The sequence below is a fragment of the Erinaceus europaeus genome, chromosome 11 (assembly GCF_950295315.1).
Source record: "Erinaceus europaeus chromosome 11, mEriEur2.1, whole genome shotgun sequence".
NCBI lineage: Eukaryota > Metazoa > Chordata > Mammalia > Eulipotyphla > Erinaceidae > Erinaceus > Erinaceus europaeus.
Genome location: NC_080172.1, coordinates 61,180,978 through 61,197,562, shown reverse-complemented (window position 1 = coordinate 61,197,562; position 16,585 = coordinate 61,180,978). Strand labels below are relative to the sequence as shown.

General features: G+C 43.3%; 1 protein-coding gene across 2 annotated transcripts in view; it reads right to left on the bottom strand.

Moving 5' to 3' along the window:
• TSPAN2 (tetraspanin 2) overlaps positions 1-16,093 on the bottom strand; it is a 65,038-nt gene extending 48,945 nt beyond the window's left edge. Inside the window, exon 1 of one of the 2 annotated variants that reach the window (XM_007535577.3) lies at positions 15,951-16,093. In XM_007535577.3, coding sequence (XP_007535639.1) covers positions 15,951-16,019 — 69 coding nt within the window. In that variant the 5' untranslated portion in view covers positions 16,020-16,093. Of the gene's footprint in view, positions 1-66; positions 228-15,950 lie in introns of those variants that run through there. The other variant, XM_060201832.1, reaches the window with a different exon arrangement.
• Positions 16,094-16,585: the final 492 nt, after the last annotated feature.

Below are 16,585 nucleotides of genomic sequence, written 5' to 3'. Positions count from 1 at the left end.
ACTGACCTTAAAAGCCACCCACACCCCCTAAGTCTGCCGGGATCAGTTAGGAGGCTGTTTACTCACTTCTAGAATCTTTTCTCCATAGCCCTCCATGGTCACTGAACGGCTTGGAGATGGTTTTATAGGCAAAGGAAGGGAGAGTGGGTTTTTTTTTTTCCTTCAGCTGCTATTTTGAGTTTCCGTGGAAAGAAAGAAAGGAAAAAATAATGTTCTGAAAAAGCATGGTCTGTGTGCTGTGTGGCTCTCGAAGTGGCCGAGTGGCTGGCAGCCGCTGGAGTCCTTGCCGCTTCCCTTCCACTTGGAGGGTGTCTGTGTCTCCACACTGAGGCTGGACTGTCACTGTGCCCAGCTCTCCTCTCCACAAACACCCGGCTCCAGTTTCACTGCATCAATCACTCCACAGATACTCCCTGGGTACCTCCTGGACTCCAGGCACCATTGGGGAAGTAAAAGAGGTATAAAAATAGTTTCTTGGTTCTGCCAAGCATTCCAGGGAGGGCTGTACTCCTCAGCTCCTGGAACCTCTCATAAGATGAGCCATTTAGGGGGTACCTCCACCCCAGGAGGAGCAGGCTCCAATGCTGACAACAGAAAGGCAGAAGTAGAGGCTCATTAAGAACTGTTATAAAAGTCAGGATCAGCCCAGAGCTCTTTCTACACAGGAGCTTCTATCTGTGGGGTCATGTGTGCCACCTTTGGGGCAACCTGGCACAAATCAGAGGTGGGCTTTATTCTTCCCTACCTTCTAGCCCCTCTAAAGGCCAATTTCCTCTGTGACTTCTCCAGAAAGCCAGCATGACTTCAGCTAGGGGCAGAGTTCTACCAGCTGGACTCTCTAATATGGAATAACTAAAAATTTCTAGTACTTAGAGGAAAGCGCTAATTGGATAATGTGAGGGACAGCTAAAGGAATGGGGCTTGACCAGCTTTAAAAGATTTCTGCATTAAAAAAAAAAGGTAGCGTGGCATGGAAAAATACTTTCCAGTCACTTGAAATTTTAGTGAACTTTATCTTCATATGTGGAATACATATGACTTTTTTTTTCCTTTTCATATTTTCTAATCTTTCTGCACTCAATATGTTTACTGTCATATACTAAAAAATAGATTATTTTGTAAGTGTTCCAAGATAGTTTATCTGTTCAGTACAGAAAAAGTGGAGAGGTTTCCTGGGCTGCACTTCAATTTGGGAGGAAGCCAGCTTGGAGTTCACAGCTGTTATTGGTGCAGGAAGGAGAGCAATGCCCTTGAAAGCATCCTGTCCTAGGAGATTCACAAGGCTGCCTGTAACCCAGGTACCCAGAAAAGCCTCCTAGGCAACCCTGCCCAGCCGCCTCCACAGCAACTTGATGGAAAGACAGTTTCCAATGACAAAGTAAAATCTATTGACAGAGGCGACAGGCCAAGGCCCACAGTCACCCAGCAGACTGTGGAGGAGGTGACTCGTCCCAGGGACACCCTACCACATGGCCACATTTTTGGCATCTCTGAACACAAACTCTAATTTATAGCTGTCTGGGATCATCCTTCCAGATGGAATACATTTGTTCAGTCCTGGCACAGATGTGTCCGACGCATAATGGAAAATGAAAAGAGAGGTTGCCATATAAAGCCAAAGCTTTATGCTCATCCAACCCCCACACCTCCAACTAGCCGCAAACCACATGGGGTTTCTCCTGGGTCAAGGAAAGTATGGCTTAACTGAATGGCATCACTGTGTGGAGGGAATCCTCACAGCTGCTTGCTGTGTCAGGGACTCTGGGTGAGGCCTGAGGGTGATGGTGCCGAGAGCCATCGTCAATTTGTAAAGTGTCATGGACAAAGAGTGTGCAGCTCTTATGTATTTTTAAATTCCCCATTCAAGCTCTTGATTTGTTCTGTGTTCACTGGTCTTTGATCTACCACACACTAAACTGTTTGAAAAAAATTACACCAATGACAGTTTAGTCAGGAATAAAGTGAGAATGAGAAGTATCACTAAGATTATTGCTCTGGTTATCACACATGTGGGGACATGTGTCTTACTGAATGGCCCAAAGGAAACCACTAGGCTCCTCAAATCCCCAAATTTAACTCAAATAGACCCAAGCTTCCCCATGTGCCCATTCTCTCTATTCCTTTTATTTTCCAAAGGCCCAGAAACCAGTCCATTAGAATATGTTGGCTATCATTTTCCTTTGTGTCATCATTTCTTTTCTGGGTTGTTGTTTAGGTACTAAAGAGAATGTGGTGGAACAGAATTTGATGGGGGTGGGGGTGGACCAAAGTGTGTCAATTATTTAAATGGGGGAGAGGAAATAAAGAAATAAAAGGTAGCAGTGAGAGAAACTGGAAAAAAGATAGCAGTGAGTAGGCCAGGAGTTGGCATAGTAGTGATGCCCTGGACTCATAAGCATGAGTCTGGAGTTCAATCCCTGGTACCACATTTGCCAGCATGCTGTTCTGACCTCTCTTTCCTTCCCTCCTTCCTTCCCTCCCTCCCTCCTCAATCTACCTATCTCTTGTGAAATAAATAAAATAAATCATTAAAAAAAAGATAGCAGTGAGAGAAAGGGAGTGATATAGAAATCCATGTTACAAATATGCTTTTCATAGGCAGGCTACTTCAGTAGCTAATCACATGCCAGAGAATTCACAGGACACAAATGGGCAGACTGTAAGTGTGTACCTTTAGAGAAGACATGAGAGGGCCAAAGACCTGATTTGAAGACACAGAAGATGAACAAAGTTTCCTTTTAGTAGTAACTGTCAGGAAGAGATCACTTAGCAAGAAGCTGAACTTGTTAATGGATTTCCATGATATTTACTATATTTATTTCCACTATTTATTTGCCCTAAGATTGGTGGCAAAATGTTCTAACTTAAGAGGATATTTTTTGCTTAAAAAATATTTCACAAATGCCTAGTTGAGTGCACGTTACAATGCACAAGGACCCAGGTTTAATCTCCCAGTGACCACCTGCAGCTGGAAAGTCTTGAGATTGATTAAGCAGTGCTGCAGGTTTCTTTTTTTTCTTTCTGTTCCTCTCTATCTTGATTTCTCCCTGTCTTTATATGATAAAGATAAATAAAAAATTTCCATAACCAAAAACGTTCTCAGAAATGTATTAAACTGTAGGATGAATCACACTGAGATTAAAAACAAAACAAAAAGATCTTGCTGTATTGATCCTTTCGACATTATATAGTATCCATCTTTGTCTCTGATTACCTGTTTTTGGCTAAAAGTCTTTTTTTTTTAAACCAGAGCACTGTTCAGCTCTGGCTTATGGTGGTGCGGGGGATTGAACCTGGGACTTTGGAGCTTCAGGCATGAGAGTTGAACGTCTATTTTATGATATGAGAATATCAGTTCCTGCCCTTTTCTCCAAATATCTGGCTTGGAACACTTTCCTTTATGGGAAATTTGATGGTGAGTTCAGTGAGCTGTATACACATATACATACACATGTGTGCATAATGATAGTACTGAAATCTTACAGATGGTGCAAACCAATAAAATATAATATGGCAAAAAAAAAAAGAAGCAAAGATACTGCCCTGACCTGGGTCCTCCTGTTTGTCCAGCCCATGATTCCCAGAAGGAACTGATCAACCTTGATCACTGGGAGCAAATGTTATTCTGCTATCTGGTGATTAGGCTCAACACAAAGATCCCTTTTTAGTCTGACAGCATCTCTTGGGGAAATTCTTAGTCAGCACCTGTGTCTCCACCCAGCTGGGCGACACAATTAATTGTCCTTAGATGCTCTAGCCACATAGTTTCAGTTCCTTCTTCCATCTGGGGGACCTCTGGTATTGTTATTTCCTAGTTTAAAAAGCTCTCTTCCCCTCCCCCTCTACTTAGCTCACACCCACTCAGAGTTCTCAGCTCTGATGTTACTTCTTCTGGGAAGCCCATCCTGTCTTAGTATGTACCTTCATTTATGTCTCCTACAGTCCTTTATATGTAGGTATTTCTGTATTTTTGTTGTTCTTAAGGCATAATAACAGGGACAGATTGTTCTGTGTCAAACAACAATTGTGCTTTTGCTTGTGGAGTGGGCTCCCAATAAGTTGAATGAATGAATGAATGAATGACATTCAAAACATTGTCTTTAGGCTATGGACTGAATTATGTTCTTGCCCTCTTTTTGAATTCTTGTGTTAATGCTCTAGCCCCTGAAAGAATGGTATCTGGCGATATGCACCTCCAGGCTAAGGTGAGGTCATGAGGATGGGGCCCTTGTGATGGGGCTAGTGTCATTATAAGAAGGGACAGGAGTCAGCTCTCACAGACATCTCTCAGAGTCCCCCCCATCCCTTCTCTCTGTTATAGGAGGACATAATAAGAAGGCAGGGGTTATCTACAAACCAACAACTAAGTCTTTACCAGAAACCAAACTGGATGACACCTTAATCTTGGGACTTTTAGCTTCCAGAACTATGAGAAGTAAATTTGTGTTGTTTAATCCACTCAATCTTCTGTACTTTATATGGAAACTTGACCTGACTAAAATAAACTGACAGGAACAACTATAACAAGCTCCTTCACAAGCCTCTAAGGGGATAGTTTGCAAAGTGGTATTTTCATAATTCATCAGTACCTGGGAAACATTGTGCAGACCTCAGAGGTGCTGTGTGAACACACTGTTAAATCTACTCAACAAAATACTTTTTTTTAGAAACACAAAATAAAACTAGAACATATAGTATCACTTCTGTGCTTTCCTCTGTCAGTGAGGATGTCTGCTATATGGCATACACAGAAACAAAGAATAAATTATACACCCACCTTGTACAGTGAAGACCATATGAACACTTCATGTAATGACAGACATAAACACACACACACACACACACACACACACACACACACACACACACCACAGTACAGTGATAAAAGAACAAATAAAATCAAGACCTTGTTCTTGCTTCTCCAGGGTGACAACTACATGTACATACAATCCAACTTATTTGCAGTTCACTCTTTTGGGAAAAAAAGTGGCACAGTTTCAATGCTAGTTTTCATTGAAAGCTTTTAAAATAACCTTTATCTTGATGAATTTTCATGCCAGATACAGTCATGTTATGTACAGTCATGATTCTGGATCTGATTGAAGACCACATTATGATACTAGAAAGGCAACGGAGTCTCATCCTTCTAGCAGGCAAAAGTCAGGTACATATTTATCCTTGGAGATAATGCCAATTTCTTTTTTTCTTTCTGTATTGAGGGGATTAATGGTTTACAGTTAACAGAAAAATATAGTAGCTTGTACATGTGTAACATTTCTGTCTTCCACATAACAATTCAATCTCCTCTAGGTCCTCCTCTGTCATTATGTTCCAGGACACGAACTTCCCCCACCCCCTACCCCAGAATGTTTTACTTTGGTGCAATAAACCAAACCCAGTCAGAGTACAATGCTAATTTCCTTAGTGAGGAAAGCCATCTTACAAGATTTTCATCCTTTCATGCAGTGAAAGTAGGCAATGATCCTGAGAAAAAATGGCCACCAGGAGCAGTGGCTTTGTACAGAAGGCATGGACCCCACAATAATCCTGGTAGAAAAAAAATACATAAAACAAGCAAATCAAAGATTTTTGTCAAAAGAAAAAAATGCCATATGACATCTATATGAACCCACCCACTTCTGAGGAGCCTTGTTGCCCCACTAGCTGGGAGGCCATACCCTGCATCTGTGAGAAAACTGCTGTTGTTTTGGAAATCCACCAATGACACCTTTGTGCTTCTCATTTCCCCTATTATTTTCCTCATGATGGTTTCCTGAGGATAAGCTATGCTAAGAAGGTCCTGAAAGACTTTCTTTAGCTAAGGGTATATTTTAAAAGTCAATCAATGCTTTATTCTCTGCACAGGAGGTAGGGTCCTGCAATTTAAACCTAGAAAATATCGAGTGTTCCATTCATCTCTGGAAAGGACACTGGGCTATGTATTTGTGCCAAACACACCTTCTTTTGTTTGTTCAGGTTGTTATTGGTGGACCAGCTGATGCTGCTGGCAGACAGTATAAAAAATAAGTGCTGGTGGGGGTGTACCCAGCTCAAGGAGAGGAGAAACTGATCTGGGATGAAAAGCTTGCTGTGAATGATCAAGTGGCTATTTTGAATACAGTTCATGGGAAATGCATTGTATTAGGTTGTTGGAAAATTCATGATGTATCTTTTCTATGCTTTCCTATGCAAAAACATGTCATGACTTTTCTGGCCCAGTATTTATTCAGGGGTTGTACATGATACCTTTCTCTAAAATACAGGGTCAGGAAGAGAAGAATGATGAGCAAGAATCAGGGGAGAGATGAAAGCTATGTAGCTTTTTGATTTTTTTTTTTTTTAAAGTAAAATTCATCACAGACTATTAGCTATGTTTCCAGTGGGGAGATGACTTTGTCTAGTCTTCACTAGATATAACTAAAATCTTATCCACCACGTCACTAAAATGAACTAAACGTAAAGTTCGCCTTTTCCTCATTGCGAAATAGGAGGTCATTATGGTCCTTGCTAGGCTTGAGACGCTGCCCCCTTGTACTCAGGAGCAGCCTGCTGGCTCTTTGGTCCAGGCTCACTTCATTGATAAACTCCTAACCTTGCAGACATCTATCTGTATCCAGTGCCACAGGTGCAAAAACAGGACATGAAACAATACTTTCCAGCCTAGTATTTTTCAAGGTAGTTAGAGAGGATTAGCTCTGAACAATCAACAGGATTCTTAAATGTCAATCAATATTCATAATCTTCTTTCAGTTCTTGCTACTACAAAGGGACAATGGGAGGTGGGGGAAAGTGTTTCAGGTAGAACTTGAGTTACAAGCCAAAACAAGCGGTTTAATAAGCAGATCTGATGGAACTCAAAAGAAAGCATAAAAGTTGAGTGTGACATTCTTAGGGAGCTGCTTCTACACAGTAGCTTTATTAGAAACCATTTTGACACCAGAACAGCAGGTAGCACTGGGCTAATCACAGGGACTAAACAGACTCTAGCATCTGCAGGAAGGTCAAAGGGCTTCCTGGGTGAGCGGCAGCAGTGTCTAAGCTGTCCAGCCCTGCCCTGTTGTAGGGTTTTTCCCTAGCTCATAAGCTTACACTGTCCCCAACACCATTACAATGGGGTAAAACAAGGTATGACACATAATTCTATATCACTGTCAATTGCTCTTCTAGAAAAATATTAGCTATTCTGAGTACACAGGCTGAATAATGATGCCCCCATGATAATAACAAAGCATCCACAGGTTTAGTGTGGTGTATAGGAGTTGCAGTGGATTAAAAAAAAAAGGCATTCTGGGTTTGAATCAGTATCTGCCATTCACTGGTCTATGATCCTGGGTAAGACAGTAACCACTCTAACCCTCGGCTTTCTCTTCAGCAAAGTGGAGGTAATTACAGTGCCTCCCTAAGAGATGAAATGTGTTCACATTACACACTCAGATAGTGAATGCCAGCACTTAGTGTTGTTATGGTGGCAGAGTTGCTAATGTAACAATTAGATTGGAAACGTAATCCTACTCAAGATAAAAAACACCACTCCTATGGTCCCAGTAAGTAAGTCCTCTGCTGCCGCCTCCTACTAATTTTTGTTTTAGTTCTACATTCTCCATGGCAGCTGGAATTCCCTTGAGTTTTCTGAACCTTCTATATTAGATGTATCAGTCTCCCTTTCCAGAAACTAAACTGCCTTTCTCTCTTTTTAGTCCTAGTTTGTGTAAGTCCATATAAGAGCAAAAAATAGAAAAGATGATTTATGAAAGAATAACTATATTTAGGCAAGAGCTATTCAACAGAACGTTCTCCAGAGATGTAAATGTTCTCATTTAAAATTCTTCAATACTGTAGCCACCGGCCACACATACTTTTTAATTTTTTGCTTTATTTTATTATCATTATTTTTATTGTATTTGATAAGACAGAGAGAAATTGAGAGGGGAGGGAGAGGCAGAGTGTAAGAAAGAGGGACACCTGCAAAATTGCTTCACCACTCATGAAGCTTCGCCCCTGTGGATGAGGGCTTGAACCTGGTTCCTTGCACATGGTAACAAGCTGTGCTCAGCCAAGTGCACCACCTCACTCATGTTTTTTGAGCATGTTGGTAGGTGACTAGTACAAGTTAGGAACTGCATAATAATATCTCATAGCACTTAAAATGTTTTTTAATCCCTGTTAATTTACATTTCAATCGGCACTAGTTTTTTCATTTTTTTTTCTCTTATGAATTCAGGCCTAGAATTCTTATGCAGGTCATAGCTGTTATTCCTGTTAGTATGCAGACTTGGCATGGTTAAAAGCAGACTCTGACCACACACAGAAACCCAGCTTTGCCATCGGCTAGCTCAGAGACCCTGGGCAGTTCTCTTAAATACTCTTTACTTCACGTGCAATCTAGGTGTGACAAGGAATGCTATTTCAGAGGGACACTGAGGATTCAATGTATGTACAACATGTGCTGTCAAAACACTTTGTAGCAACTCATATTTCATGGTATTCTCTTCCTATTGAAATTAATACTTAAAACTATCTTTCAGTCTATACCTTTTCTCAGTTCTCATCTTGCTTGTCTTCTGTCCTAGACTTATCAGTATTGTCCTCAACTCCTCGTTTGCTGTGAGGCACAGTGGTTAGTACACCTCTACACCTGCATTTCTGGAATGCACCAAGAGTAAACCCAACACTGGATATAACCTTCTCAGTGACAGACATCACGTCTTCCAATCCAGAAGCATTTCCAATACCTTATATTCCACACACCCTAACTAGTTAATACTGTGAAAAGAAGATTTTAAAGTCAGAAGACTTGGGTGTAACTTTGATTCGTTCCTTCTCAACTCTATGTTCTTGGATAGACTGTACTGTACTACCTGCTGTGCCTGACTTAGCTTCTACATCTGTAAAATGGGGACAATGACCTTATTTTACAAGGATGTTGTGATCTGTGATCAAATGGGATAATACATGTAAAAGCATCTTGTGAACTAGGGCATCTTATGTATGTTAATTAGCATTGCTATTTTTGTTTTCAGTTAAATCCAAAGTAGATGAAAGAGGCAGGTCAAGGTAACATGTATCCATCTAATCCCAGTCCATCTGATACAGCCCACATTTTACCAGAGTCCTTCTCAATTCCTTCTTGGTTCTGTGATGTACTTTGTTGCTGTGATCAATATAGCACCACCTGCTCTAGAAGAATAGGCCTGATGTGATATTAACTGCCAATATTAAAGTGTGTGAGGATAGAGTTTATGGTCTCTTCTGTCACACATGGATGGAAACCCAAAGAAACTGCATGGGGGATGTTCTAGTATAACACAGTGAAACTCAAAGGACAATGCGTGGTAACTGATAATTCTAGAAATCATCAAGTATTAATGTTGAAAGAACATAGTCTTAAAACAATCATGGTGTGACCAGGGAAACAACTTAGATAACTGAGCACTGGACTTGCATGCTTGAGACCCTGGGTTCAATTCAGGCTACAGGAAAGGCCAAAGCAGTGCTTGGTAATAAAATAAATGAAAAACAAAACAAAATAAAACAGCAGTGGTAAAGTGGTAACGGATTAAAAGAACTGCCATAGAGAGTCACATGAACTGGCCAAGGGAATGGGCATTCCCTGCCCAGAAACAGGAATATATATGTGTGTATACACACACACACACACACACACACACATACACACACACACACACACACACACACACACACACACACACACACACACACACATATTTGATCTCTTTGAATCACATCTTAAATAGTGGTTCTCAAAGTCTGTTTTTTTAGGCCATTGGCAGCAACACTTGGTGTGGGCTTATTAGAAATGCAGACCAACAGAATCAGAATATATGTTTGAATAAAATCCTAGGTTATTTGCATGTGTGTTAGAGCTTGAGAGGTGCTGATCATCAAAGGCTGCCCCACTGCCACTCAAGGCATCCACTTGGCAGCTCAGCAGCAGGGTCAGTGACACCACCCTGTAATCCAGAGACATGTCAGGGACTGCTGAATGTCTTCTAGGCTCCTATGCTGAGGGATGGAAAAAAGAGGGTAATAACATAGTCCCTGCCCTCAAGGAGCAAAGAAACAAAAGGGAATGAACTACCAACAAAGACAAAAGGAGCTCTATATTAAGGCAAAACTGCCTTAAGATCAAGGTGTGCATTTTAATCATTTTTGGAGATCTAGCACTTGATAGGGAACTGGGCACAGTGTTGGTGGTCAGCACATATCTGTTGAGAGGTTGGTTGTAGAAAAGAGAATTCTCAGGGCTGGGAGGTGGTACATTTGGTTGAATGTACACATCACAGTGCATAAGGATCTAGGTTCAAGCCCCCAGTCCCTACCTGCAGGGGGCACACTTGAAGTGGTGAAGCAGGGCTGCAGGTGGCTCTTTCCCTACTTCGCCCTTTCCTCTCAGTTTCTCTCTATATACAAAATAAACAAACAAACAAAATTTTAAAGGACTCTCCTGTTGTCTTCTATCCAGATATGAGAACAAGACTTGCTGCTTTGCTTAGCTGGTTGGCCCTAGGACACCTGTTTTCTATTTCACCTTTCTGATTGGTTCTGGATTTTACTTTCCAATTTGGTTAAATACCACTTCTACTAATAGCTACATTATGCTTTTGAGTAGTTACTATGTAATTGTAACCATACTTACCACTTTACATACATTCATTTTGTCTGCACAAAGACCATAAACTAGTGTTGGTACTTGGTTATGCCCATTTTACAGATATGAAAACAAGAGGCTCAGAGGGGTTAAGTAGCTAATTAACTAAGTTCCTTTGGTTAGTAAATAGTACAGCCATGAATTCTGGGATTGGAATAGCCACACTGCCTATGCCTGCCCAAGGTCTACCGTGCTACTGGCAATTGCCTCTCCAGACTAGCCTCCATCATAGATTCCTTGCCCTTCCCAGCAAAGTGAGACCCCCCCCCCCCAGTAGGAGAGGCTGGTCAGTGTTGCTCCCTTCCCACCTTGACAGAAATCAGAAATGAAAACTCAAAGCTGAGAAAAGAGCTAAACTGGGAGAGCAAGGGAGTATGCCTGAGGCTTCTGGTTTGATCCCTGGGGCCGCTTGTATGCAGTGAGTGGTGCTCTGAACTCTCTCATGTGTAACTCTTTCTACCTCATATGAAATAAATAAACAAATACAAGTTACATCATATATATACACACACATATATAAATAAAAGAAATGAAGACTATCTTATAAGAAGGTTGAAGAAATTTCTATCTACACTAGTTTTCTGGTTCACTCCCACCCCACCCCACCCTAATACTTTAGTAGTAATTTTGAGTTATTTCAAATAAGTTTGGGAAAGAGGGCATGGCAACCTCTAATAAGCTTTGATAGTTCTCCCTTGATGTCAAGACAGTATTCTTTCTCAAAGCACCTGTTGATGTCAGAAAGTGAAAGCCCAGAGTTGCATTAAAAGTGGTGAGAAGGGAAGGAGAGCCACTGCAAGTGAGCCATATATGGCATCTGGTTTTCAACAATGAGCAGCCCTACTTCCTGTAGGTTCGAAAGACCCAGCAGCTCCAAACAGCACAATGATAGGAAAACGCTGAGCACACAACAATAACCCAAGGAATAAACAGCGCCCAGCTTTTTTCTTTAGACCAACACATGTGGCTGGGTGGACTGCAGTGTTTTATTTATATTGCTATGCAACAGGGGAAAAAATAAAGGTGATTTCAGTGAAAGGCATGCGAATTTGCCATATCTGATTTGCCATGTCTGAATTTAGATATGACAGATATTGGGAGGGGTTTCACCTTAGCCTTCAATGAGGATAACAGAAATTAATTTCATGGGGTTCACAGAGAGGCTCTTTATATTTGAAGACTGAATGGTGAATACAGTCAGTGGCCCTGAGACTGGAGTGCTGAGCTGGCTCTGGTAGTATGTATCTGAATGTTTATAAAGTCAAGAGCACAGCCTAGAGAAACCCAAACCAAGCTGCCAGAAAGTGGTTTCAGATAGATTTGTTAAACTGGAGATTACAAAACACACCCACCCCTGCCTTAGGGCCTGCCTTCTGTGAGTTCCTGACTGGAAAGGAAGTGCTATCACCCAAGGGGACCAGTTACCTCAAAAGAGCAGGCACTCAGGCCTCTAAGGGGATGTGTAATTGTTAAACTGGTAGGCACAGTCAAAGCCCAAACTTTCAGGAAAACTGTTCCCCATCCACTGCCTCTTCCTCAACTTTCCCACAAATTTGCCAACCAAGGAGAAAACGAACTTCAGACACTAGGTGGGGTTTTGCTGGAATCAGGTCCCCTCTTGTTACAGTGGAGACAGAGATCTAGATAATTTATCCCCACCACTTCCCCTTAAATCCTTAGAAATTTGTTTCTGCTAGTCCCTTTCCTAGTGACTAAGCAAAGTATAAATATAAGAGGGCTGTCTAAATCAGCTATAGACACAGGAGGGCTATCTAAATCAGCTGCTGCTCCGGTTTTCATGCAAGGAACTGGGAGAGAATAAGGTTCTGTATCCCTCTCCTGGTCTCACCCACTCAGAGTCTCATCTTTGCAAACAAAGACAAATCAATAGGTAATGAGCAGGAAGCCAGAGACTCAATTCAGATACAACTGGAAATTGATTAAACTGCAGATTCATTTTCTTCTATGGCTATACCAGGTAAGGGAGAAGCAGCCATGAAAAAAGCCAGTATTCTAAATTCTAATGGCAGGACACCCACAGGTACAATTTAGAAGATAATGTACTGTTACACTAAAATGAAGACAAGCTGCAAGTCACTCTTGGCAAACCTAACCACTTTTTCTCCACTTTAAGGGGCTGAGGGAAATACAGCCAAGACTATCTGAATGTTTCCTATGTGCCTGGCAACTAATAATAAAGCTCAGAATAATATTGGTGAGCACTGAATATGTGTCTTGTTCATAGAAAGGTGTACTCAGATTTTTTTTCTTTTTCTTTTTGTCTCCAGGGTTATTGCTGGGACTTGGTGCCTGCACTACAAATCCACTGCTACTGGAGGCTATTTTTTCTCCTTTTGTTGCCTTTGTTGTTTATCGTTGTTATTGTTACTATTATTGTTGTTGTTGTCTATGTTGCTGGATAGGACAGAGAGAAATGGAGAGAGGAGGGGAAGGCAGAGAGGGGGAGAGAAAGATAGACACCTGCAGACCTGCTTCACTGCTTGTGAAGCGAACCCCCTGTAGGTGGAGAGCTGGGGGCTCGAACCGGTCCTTGCGCTTTGCGCCATGTGCACTTAACCCTCAGTGCTACCGCCCAGCCCCCTTAGATATTTGACATATTTCCTTTCAGTCTTCAACAACTGTTAGCCCAAATGCAGAAATGAGGAAACAGAGTTCCAGAATAACTTGCTCAAGTTCATTCTGCTTGGCATCTCTGCACTGAACTTTGGTCCCTTCTTCTGATGGAATCATACCTACCCTGTTCTGTCCCTGTCTGGTGGGCAGTGTGTCACCCTATACCCTTGTGCAACTCTACTCTACCATTCTATGAGTCTCAGCTCACACAGTTGCTTCTTCATGAGCCCTGCCCAAACTGCCTACTACTGCTGTGATCCTTTCTCTGGGCTCCTTATTTATATATTCCCCATATCTAAGCCTGGGAGGCTAAAACATAGAACTCAAACATCGCTTTGTTTCTAGTTCCCTTTTTTACTGTTTGTGGTCAAAAGTGTGAAGTTTGTCACTTCATTATAGTCTGTGTTATATGTTTGTTGTTGTTCCAAATGCATTGGTCTCATTTTTTCCACTAGAGTAGCAATTTAGGGGACAGTGTTTTATATTCATAATTTGTACATGTTATAGTTATAAATGCATACATTATCTTTATGATACTCTGTTGATGATTGTTTAACAGCAGCTTTCAGAAGTGAGAGTACCTGGAGGACTTGTTAATAGGTTGTCGGGTCCTCCCCTAGTTTCTCAGCCAGCAGGTTCGTGATAAATTGAGAATGTGCATCTCTGACCATTCCCAGGATATGCTGCTATTGCTGCTGCTAGTGGTGGTGGTCCAGAAACCATACTTCTAGAACTACTGTTTACTAAATGTGCAACATACAGGCTGAATTCAAATCCCACTTCTGACACTGACAACAAGCTGTGTGAACTTGGGCAAGTTGATCTATTAGGTTTTTTTCCCCCCATGATTATCCTTGGGTTCAGTGCCGTCACCGCAAATCTACTGCTCCTGGAGGACATCCCTCCCCCCCACTGCCCATTTTATTAGATAGGAGAGAAATCGACAGTGTAGAGGGAGAGAGAAAGATAGACACCACTTGCGAAGAGTTCCTGCTGCAGGTGGAGAGTGGGGACTGGAATCCAGATCCTTGTACATAGTACTATGTGCGCTTAACTGGGTACATCACCTCCCAGCCACCAAGTTGACCTGTTTGAGTCTCTGTTTGTTCCTTTGTAAAAATGGGGGCAAAAATAGCTTGACATCAGGACTGGCACAAGAATGAACTGTAATAATGAGTCGATGTGCTTAGCAGTGTTCCTGACACACTGATAACTTTTGATCAGCGCTGCCTGTTTTTCCCTGGAGGCTGGCCAGCACAGTATCTAGCACTGTACAAGCACTGAACGCAGCCTAGGAATTCCTTATCAGTCTAATACAAAACATACTTTTGGATTTGTAAGTAAAGACAGCGAAGAATATCAGTGAGGCATGATATCTATAATTAACAGTTTTTGAAATTAAGCCAATGTATGAAAAAGCAAGATATAAGTAGACTGAGTGTAAAACGTCCACATATATTTTTCAAAATCCAGGGCCTGTCCATGGGGCATATCCATCATCCTTCCTCTCCAGTGGAAGGATGTGGAAGATAGTAACTTGGCCTCTAAGTATAGATGCTCAACTCAGCCAGGCATCTGGGATAATGGGTTGGTAGACACAAGCAGAACCCTGTCACTCAATAATTAATTAATTAATTGCAGTTATTGGAAGACAAACTCACCAGAGCAGGCAGGAAACTACTACCCACTTCCATCCTAGTTGTTTTTAAACATACAGGCCCTTGTGCTCCCATACTGCTCTGAAGACCTAAGAGCCCACAGCAAGATTTACATTTCTTCCTGCAGAGTTCCTCAGAGCATTTATTCTGGCTGGCATTCTTTTGAGAAAGCCCAATGGGGAATATGCAAACAAGGCAATACTCAGACCTTGTCCTCACAGTCCTCCAGGTATCCAGATAAGGGGTCCTGGAGTCGAGGGATGGTTTAGCCCTAACCTCATCCCAATAACACGGGAGACAAGGCTCATGGCCCAATTTCCCTGTGAACCACTAATCCCAGGAATGTGGTCAGCTCCATGAAACCCTGCAAAGTTGAATGAGCTCATCTCCGGGAGCATTAGTATTTAGCAGAGGCTGCAGGGTTGTGGGCGTGATGCTGCCCCCTGGAAGCCTCTCCCACCCCTCACTCCCCTTCACAGAAGAGCGCCTCTACCTCCTCTCAGCCACCTCTATCCTCCTCCAAACCCAGAAAAGGGATGATTCCCTTCTACAGAACATTCTCACTCCTCCCCACCTCCTCCCCCCCCAGTTTCTAAGCAGAATCCTCACTGTTAGATGGGGGTTACCACCCCTGGTATTCCTGGAAAGGCAGAGCATGAAGGGGGTGTGTGCACTGGAGACTAGGAGCCGGGGGCTGAGCCCTCAGCAGGTGAGAAGAGCTGGGAGATGAAATCCTAGGCAGAGGTTCCTCAAAAGGAACAGCAGCGCGGTGCCTTATTCCCCCTTGCTCAGTCTCTCTCCCTTTCCATACTCGCCCCTTCCATCTTTCCCCTATGGTTTTGTCTGTCTTTTCTTCATCTCCGCCTTTCGAATCATCCAGCTTTCCCGAGCAGGCTGGGACGCCGCTACGGTCAGCTCCCCGGGGACCCCGGCCCTGCGCCCCCGCCCGGCCCTCAGCCCTGCCGGGTTCTCTCGGCACCCGGTCTCACCCAGAAGAGCAGGTTGAAGCCGAGCAGCAGGTACTTGATGCACCGCAGGCCCCCGCGGAAGCGCCCCATGCTGCTGCCAAGCGGCGGGATACCGAATCCCCAGGCCGGCGCTCGAGCACCGGGAGCGGCGGGAGCCGGCGGGAGGGGGCGGGACCTGATGGGGGCGGGGTCTGGGGAGGGGAGGGGAGAGGCGGGGCTGGGCGAGACAGGGCCCTAGGGACCCAGAGCCAGATTATCTGGGGGAGTGGGGCCGTTGTCTGGGATGGTGCGGAGGGTGGTGGGGGCAAGTTCCCTGTACCCCGGCCCCAGGAGCCAGAGACCACCTCCTCCCTCCCTTCGCAGGGGAATGCTCCCCGCAGCCACTCAGCTCCCACTGGAGCGTCCCCCCTGGGAAGCGAAAGCCCATTTAATCAGCGACCAGTGCAGACTTCTTTGAGGCCTGAAGTGATTCTTGAGCGGTTAGGGTGGCTATGAGAATTTAGCAAGGTATCCTCGGGTGGAAGACACTACTAGGACCCTTGGCCTCCCCGAGCGAAGCTAGCAGGACTCATTGCGAGACACTGATCTCGTGTCCAGGATTCCAGGCGCCAGCCCTGCAAGTGCACAGGCAGCAGAGGCCAGTTCTGGGGGGAGTC